This window comes from Centroberyx affinis, unplaced genomic scaffold (assembly GCF_046629955.1).
Source record: "Centroberyx affinis isolate AG114_WGS23_722 - 3 ecotype Tasmania unplaced genomic scaffold, CSIRO-AGI_Caff_v1 ptg003861l_1, whole genome shotgun sequence".
NCBI lineage: Eukaryota > Metazoa > Chordata > Actinopteri > Beryciformes > Berycidae > Centroberyx > Centroberyx affinis.
Genome location: NW_027281708.1, coordinates 178,383 through 186,833, shown reverse-complemented (window position 1 = coordinate 186,833; position 8,451 = coordinate 178,383). Strand labels below are relative to the sequence as shown.

Here is an 8,451-nt window from a genome sequence, read left to right as displayed (position 1 = left end):
GACCTTTGAGAGACTGGTTCTGCAGCACCTCAGGCCCCTGGTGGGCCGCTCCCTGGACCCCCCGCAGTGCACGTACCAGGCCCACATCGGAGTGGAGGACGCCATCATCTACCTGCTCCACAGAGCTTACTCACACCTGGAGAGGCCAGGGGGCGCCGTGAGAATCATGTTCTTTGACTTCCTCCAGTGCCTTCAACACCATCCGGCCTCTCCTGCTGGCGGAGACGCTCTCGGAGATGCAGATAGATCAAGACCTTGCGTCCTGGATCACGGACTGCAGTACGTCCGGCTGCACCCCAAGGAACCGTACTGTCACCATTCGTTTTCACCCTCTACACCTCGGACTTCCGCTTCAACTCTGGATCGCGCCACCTACAGAAGTTCTCTGATGACTCCTCCACAGTCGGCTGCATCACGGAGGACAATGAGGACGAATACAGAGACATGATTTGGTGGATTAGGTCTGCTGCTTTGGGGGGTTATGTTCTCCCTGACTACAGTCTAATGCGTGTGCAGCAGTGAGCCATAAAAGCAAATCTATTCCACCAAAACCAAAATATGTCATTAACCATTTATAAACGTATTAATATCAATACCTGAGTTGTCCTGACTGAACTGCAACTAGGTAAAGCAAGAAGAGGACACCCAGCAAATATCCAAGATGGGAGAAGAACCTCACCTCTGCCTACATTTATTACTTTTATAATGCTAGCATTGTACGGATTGGTCAACAATAAACAACAAATTGGGTTCTCCATGTCTTGGCACAACATAACGATCTCGTTCCCATCCATTAGTAAGCCCTGGCCATGACATATGATTTCATTCTAATAGGTACTTTTGATGTTATTGGATGACACTTTGCTTACGAAGTGATAATTGGTTGATTTTGAATGGTTTGATGTGAAGGAGGGGCGTTTCTTGAAGAAGAGGAATCTTTGCTCAAGATCCATCCAATTCAGAGGCATCTGTTTTTCCATCTGTTTACATTTTGGCTCCACTCCTTCCAGACCCTTTTTGGTCCGCTAGACTAGGTGGGACACCTTTCTTTGTCTCTCTCCATATTACTATTTTGTTATTAGATTTGACATTCATTGCCTTTACTGCCTGAGCACACTTAAATAAATGTCCTTATCTACAGTGAAAGCAATTTTGTAATAGTTTTATCTCCCATCTGAGGGGACTGTGCTTCTCCTTGAAGATGTAGCAGTAAATGTAGACTTGCTGCTTACATACTAATCCAGCAACCACACCAAAAATTGTTGCATTTTATTCTGGAGGTAACACAAGTCAGTGGGTCATCATAAGTTCTCTGAATAAACTACTTTCTTCAACAAAAAGATGGATAGTAAGGCATATGTATTCCATGACTTTTTTAAGTGTATCCATGGTAATCTGTCCCTGAAGAATGGTTTGCAGCTTTTAAAATGTTCTCTAATTGGCGGCTGGGTGGGGGAAAGTTGGCTTTGTCCTCCTCCTTGAGACTTGCTAGTGCCATAATATAGGTTTATTTCTTGCCATGATCTTCAAATGGCTGAAGAGGATTGTGCTGTTAAATGTCTTTTTTTTTTTTGTCTCCCACTCCGATATTCCAGTTTCATACTGCGTTTTTATTGCCTTTCTGTAAAACTATTCAACCAGTAACTTTCCTCAAGACACTTATACACAAGCAGTGAAATTTGACTCATTGCTGAATGTTTTTCACTGAGTGGTAATATCTATAAGGTTATTGAACTGAATAAATGTCTGTATTGTTGCAGAAATTGAGCCACTGCAATTTGTCTCACATCGATTTGCCATTATTTTGGGGAAAAATTGCTTTATTTAAACTGCTGACAAGAGCGAGCCAAATAGAGAACTGTGTGGAACACATGGCCTTGGCATGTGCAGACCCCCAGTTCCCATTAGAAAACTGAAATTATAAACATGGCTGAAAACAATATGTACATAATGGAGGAAGCGCATGAGAACCAACTAACTGAAGTGGTCTGAATTAGTTCACTGACCACCAACAATACAAAGCACATGCTGGTAAAGACACTCATTATTGTTTTCAGTTTAGCACAGAAGCGATCAAAATAAGTTACTACTTGCTACTTATGTCGTAACATGGGAGATACACTGAAGTTGGGAATTGCAAGGTTACCAGTGGCCATAATAAACTCTATGTGCACAAGAGTAAGCAATTGGTAAGAGGTTATAATCTCAATAAAACTAAACAAATACCAAGACCAAGACTTCTATCAACTCTCCTCCATCATATTTGGGTTGAGACCTTGTGTATAGCAAGACTTGAAGTGCCGTACGTTTGACAGATTAGTCGACTGAAATATGATAAAATATTATGTTACACAGAGGGGAATACATCAGTTTTCTTAAGTATATGCCTACAACCCAACTGTATCTTCTAATCACAGAAAATGATTTCTTCAAGCCAAACTGGTCTTTCATCATGGACATCATGTACATGACAAAAATAGCATATTCATGAAAATTGGTAGAGGCTGGAAGTGGGGTCAAAGTCATATGCACAATTTTATCAATCAACTTTTGTATTTTTCTTTTGTAAGATATTTTGGCATTTTGCTTTATTTGATAGTTGACAGTAGAAGACGACAAGAAACGTGGGAGAGACAGTGGGAGAACAAAACATTTTTTTACCTGCCAAGCATAATTTTACCAGTGAAAATAATTAATATTCATTTTTCATAGCACATCATTTTTTCATGTCAACCTACCTGTTTTCAATGCTATTTCATGTACAAAATCAGGTACTGTGTGAAACATTCAATAAAGTGACAAGAACAGATTTGGATGGGAATAGTTTCAACTAACATTAGGTTCATTAACCATCCAGGCATCTAACTATTTAGATGCTACCGCTTTGCTTAGAGCAACGTAACAGGCAGCCAATCAGCAGCCTGTTTGATAAAAAAAAAGCCATTGTTTTGCTTTGATTTGATTGGCTCATGGTCAGAGTGTGTACAGTGGTCAGAAGGGACATCAAACCTTCGAAAAATTGTACCAGTATTTGCAATCTCTTATCCGTTTTTCTTATATGTTGCTCTCTTAAAAGTTTTCATTCCTAGTATTAATATTTTGTTTAAAATCCTTAAAAATCTGTCATCATCATACGCTCCAAAACTATAGTCTATACTCAGACTGTTAAATCAGTAATCTTCAAGGGTTTTCCATCTGTTTTTAAAAATCCTTGCAACACCATTGCAGCAGAGCAGGTATCAGGGTGTGACTCTCCCAGGTAATGAATTACTATGACCAATTTTTTGTCATTATTTCAAATCCTGCATGTAAATTTGGCATGTACAAACAAAAATGCGCGGGTGTTCCCTTTACATCGCTGTTGTATAGTCTGAAAACATCTTGATGCATACTTAAGGACAGAAAGAAACGGGGATTCAGTACGCAGATTTGATTTATATTCATTTGTCTCTTGTCGTTGTCACATATGACCATGTTGTTCGAGCTATACATATCCATCCTACAGAAAAAGGAGCTTCAATTCATAGGCAGTGGAAACTGACAGTGACGTTACAGCCGAAACCCTCAGTCCAACAATTCTTTTGTCTCTTTTAGAAAAAGGAACATTTAGTCCGTTTCGCGACGTGTCTTCACATTCTGAAAAAAAATGACAAATGGCTGGAGAGAATGTTTTTGCTCGTAGGAGTTTCCGAGGCTAGTACCACCTTGCTCAGCTGACACCGAGAAGCGTCTTCCTCTTCCGTTTCCTCCCGTCGCTCTGTCTCTTTCTGCCATTCCCTCGTTCCTGACTTCCCGTGTCAGTCTTCATCCCTCGTTCCTATTTCGTTTGGCCCCCGAATCCCTTCCGCTCGGACCGGTGTCTCTGGAAGAGACCCGTCAGGCCTCGTCTGTGTGTGCCTGTCCGTCCGTTGCGGATAAACAGCGGCTGAAGGGCTTTGAGTCTCTCTTACTGGCCGCTCTTCTTTTCCTTCTGGAAGCTGAAGCTGGTCCGGCGGCTCAGTTTCCGTTGCTTCTGGGCGAAGTAATCGGCCCGCGAGGTGCTGGCCCGCGACTCCAGGATATAGTTTACCTGAAAGGTGAAAATGGAGAAAACGTCAGTTTCGCTCATAGAATGTTCTAAAATGTACACTTTGATCCATTCATCCTTCCCTCTGACACTCACAGGCCTCCACAATAGATATACTGAAAAAAAATTGGGTTTTTACAGGATCACAATTAAATCACATTTTCTTGATTTGCGATCAGTGAAATCTTCAGGGTTTCTTGTAATGCCCTTGTCATTTTTAGGGGAAGATAGCTTCACCCATCTTGTCACATCCAGTAGGTGTCGCTCAACACGACCATATAATATTTAAATAAGAAACCTGGAGATAAAGCGACCCAGGAACAAGCTCATAAAAGGCAGAATTATGAGCTGGGAGAGTGGAGGTGATGATGACATGGATAATGTTAAGGGATCCATAACGTCGTCGGAGGTGGGCAACTGTGATTTGTGTTTCCATATCCTTTATGGTGATGTAATGGGAGTATGGAGAACAAAAGCTTACTCAGACAAGAGAGGTGTACATTAAGCGAATGTTAAACTTGTGATGATGTAATCGTAACTCAGATTTTGCCCTCTCGCTCTGAATGGGACCCTAGGATTCGACTGTTGGCCCGGAGACATGGGAGTCATCGGGGGAGGCCGGGGCAGTTATTACCCTGCCAGTTCCTGGGTCACACTTGGACTACGTTTCCCAGATTCCCAGAGAACACAATACCAGCTTCCTCTGTAAGCACATGTAAGCGCATTTAATTAGGGGTAAACTAGGGGTAAATGAAGGACTGCATGATAATATGGTCGAACTCTTACCACGGGTCAATAGGAAAGTGTGTTCTTCTGTAGCCTTTACTTGGTGTGTAGGTTGTGCATTAAGTGCTTGTGAAAAACAATTTATTTCCAGTGCTTGCTATGTGTGCGGTACAGGGCGCAGCAATAACTTACCTTAAGCACAATTTCATTGACGGTAGCAGCATCAGATTCAAAGTAGAGAGGCTTGTAGTCATGGTTGCTAAGATAGGTGACCTTAAATATTGCATGACCTGTAAGACAAGGAAGAGAAGTTTGTTAAATGAGAGAGGAATAGACATAACCTATTCACACAAAAATGAAACGTCATGTCCTTTTGGCGGACAAGGACTCATATACACCCATATTCTCCACTTTCCAGTGTTATATTTTATGTCTTGAGGTCCATTCAAAGCTGTGTGTGTGGTGTCATGAACCAAAAACACTCTCAATCCATTTCTCCACGTTCATTTTCCAGCATCTCTCTGAGCCTTACCAAGAACAGGCCGTTTCTGTCGCCGTGTCTTTAAGGCTCATTAATATTAACGACCCCTCTGTTCCGATCGGCTAACCGTTTCAAGAGTGAAACGTGAGACGCCGCGGCCAGGCGGCTACAGGTAGGGAAAACTCTCCGGTAATAAACAATGACAACCGCTCAACCGCTTTGAAAAAAACACTTTGTTAGTCTGTTATTTCTTACAAAAATGATAATGAGCGAACCTTTGTGACGCCACAAAGTTACGGAAGTCCAAACGGCTCGTTTAGAGGCTCGCTTTTCTAATATGGATTGTGTGGATTTAGTTGGCGACCGTGTGTTTTGATACTTTCACCATGTTTAGATAGACCATCCAACTCCTTTATCACCACAGAGGCAAGAGGAATCCTGTTTTACACCATATGGGACTTAATGACAAAGGCTTGGCCACACATTGTAGGCACTGTATAGTACATGCAAAGCTCAAAAACATTTTCAAATCACTAAATCTTAGTATTGACATACTAACCAAACACATCTTACTTCTCTAATGGCTTAAAATAAACACATAAATAACCTTTCAACCTCTCCCTTATTCTTTTCCTAGCACTTCCCTAATTTATCCTTCATGGTCATTCAGGGTCACAGGAATAGTTTGTTGTGTCTACTGTCATGGCAGTATAACTCCTGCACTCCTCACTATTGGTTGCTTGCATTGTTGGTGTTTTTTGAGAAGTTGTGAGAAGTTGGGCTCATCACATTAAATGCAAACGTGAACTTACTGTACAACACCGGCAGCTCTATCTAGAAATAAGGGAAGACTCTCTTAAGCTCATTAGTATGTTAATGCACTCACTCTACTGGAACTAAGTGAGTTGAGGAGCCAAGGGGTCATTAAAGAGAAACGACCCTTGGAAGTAAAGAAACAAGAATGAAAGAGCAAATGGAGACGCCTTTAAAATTCTTCCACAAGCATGTTGACACGATCCACCAAATGTAGAATATCACAGGCCTTTTTTTTTTTTTTTTCAATTTTTCTAATTTTCTATTTTTGATTTTTCTTCTAAATTTCCTTTCTTTTCTTTTCTCCTTTCTCTCTTGTACCCATTTCATATTTCATATCTAACCTTATGCTCTGGACAAGCCATTCATTTTTGTTAATGCATTGCACTGAGATATAAATTAACCAGGGGGCTCGATAAACCAGTGAAGGCTAACATATGCAAATTTGATAATCCCCAAGAGAATTCCATCACTCATATATCACTGAGTCCAATTGGCTACAATCTGTTACAGGGATTTACGTGGTCAGTATTAATTCATTTTTCTGCTTATGCACTGCACCCCAAGAATCATGCATATTGGGCAATACAATCTGGAAAGACAACACGTCAAATCTAAGGGAAAACAGATACTGCTAATGGACTCCCAACAGAAAATGGCTTTTAATTATATAAAATCATATAAGTATATACTGTATATGCACACACGCAAACACACAGTAGTAGCTGGGCTCCCATGGTATATACGGTATAACAACACCATGACCATATCATAATTATAAGTACTTCCTTAGAGACTTTCCAAACACTGCTGAAAATCATGGTGGAACCCTCTACACACTTCTCCATTTCAGTATTCCCCTACAATGGATTGTTAGCAAGATCAGGACCTTATACTTTGAGAAACCCCTTAAGTGGAAATCATTTTTCAGTGATACAATATTATTTTTCCCAGGTTTTTTTTGGAGGGTATTTTATGTTATTTCTTCCAAATGACAGCAAATTTCAAGGCTATAATAATAATAACCATTATTATTATTAACAGCCTAGATATTTGATCTTATTATTACAAGCATTGAAAGAAAATTGCTTAATTTGCTCATTCCTGCTATTTCCAGAAAGAATGGGCTGATTGTGGAAAAGGGAACCCACTTTTGTTTTTTTCTATCCTACCACCAGTAGATTATAGGTTTATAAGTTTAAAAGCTTGTACAATTGCGTTCTCTTTGTCCTTCGATATCGCGGGAAATATTGTGATATTCACGAAATATCGCTATCGTATATCGATAGCGTCGATAGCGTCAAAACATTTACAAAACCTGTACAATAACCGCTTACTGACACTCGTTCTCTCCGGCGGTGCTTGCGGGAGTGGTGCCTGCCTCAGAGTCCACCCAGCCAAAATGACCGAGAATAATTCCTGCAGCTAGCCCACTCCCCACCTATCTCTTGCTTTTTCCTCTGCAAAAATCTCTAGAGAGGTCCCGGGGGGGGGGGGGGGGGGGGGGGTTAGCAGTGGTGGGACCTCATTTTTTTTTTGAGGAGTGGCGGATGAATACATTAGAAGAGCGATAAACACATCTGATGATGCACAGATCGCGACTACCCCCCCCTTCTCTCACTGTCTGCACTTCATCAATCATGACTTTGTGTGATTTGAGAGGCGAGCCATGTTAAGTGCCATATCCACTCAGAGCGGAGGAGAGGACTGGCTGAGGGAGGTGTGCAGGATCAACAGAGCTGCGAAGAGAAAAGCCACTTGATGCGTTAAGGGACAGGAATTTGTTAAGATTAGGTAAAATGTCAATTTGATTGGGCGAGGTGAATCCTCTGGATTATCACCTGAGAGGAGGGCGCTATAATAAGAGAAAGACTGCGGTGCGATACTTAATATGAAAATAGCTTTACATGACAAAAAAGGCAAACTGAATCTTCACTGCATCTGATTGTATTCATGGCATCATGGGTTCTGTCACTTTTTAAATGCAAAAATGTAATCCAGTTCTCCAATGACAGGGCCTTTTAAACACCAAAGAAGCAACAGAGATCATCACCTACAGTTAACACTTCCTTGTCAGTAGTGTTTGGTTTGGTTGCTTTGGTTTTGGGGAAAGCGATTGAGGGGTTGTGTATGGAGTGACTGTTTGTTTGGTGATTGAAAGAACCAAGCCAAAACAGCGGTGTGGCATGAAACTAAATTTGGGAACGAATGAGATGTTCGGGTCTTTCATAGGCACATATGCTTCCCATTTAAAACGAACATTCCCACCCACTCACCCCAGCTTACCAATGAGAAAGTGAGCACTTGCCGAGTTCAGGTTTCAGTGTAATCATGTATAATCACAAGGCTCTCTGTCTACCCTCAC

The 8,451-nt window shown here is 41.2% G+C and overlaps 1 protein-coding gene across 2 annotated transcripts in view; it reads right to left on the bottom strand.

Moving 5' to 3' along the window:
• Positions 1 to 3,415: 3,415 nt before the first annotated feature.
• mapkap1 (MAPK associated protein 1) overlaps positions 3,416 to 8,451 on the bottom strand; it is a 42,919-nt gene continuing 37,883 nt past the window's right edge. For both annotated transcript variants that reach the window (XM_071541401.1, XM_071541402.1), the window contains 2 exons: positions 4,985 to 5,082; positions 3,416 to 4,069 (listed from right to left, as the gene is read on the bottom strand). In XM_071541401.1, coding sequence (XP_071397502.1) covers positions 3,947 to 4,069; positions 4,985 to 5,082 — 221 coding nt within the window. In that variant the 3' untranslated portion in view covers positions 3,416 to 3,946. The remainder of the gene's footprint in view (positions 4,070 to 4,984; positions 5,083 to 8,451) is intronic.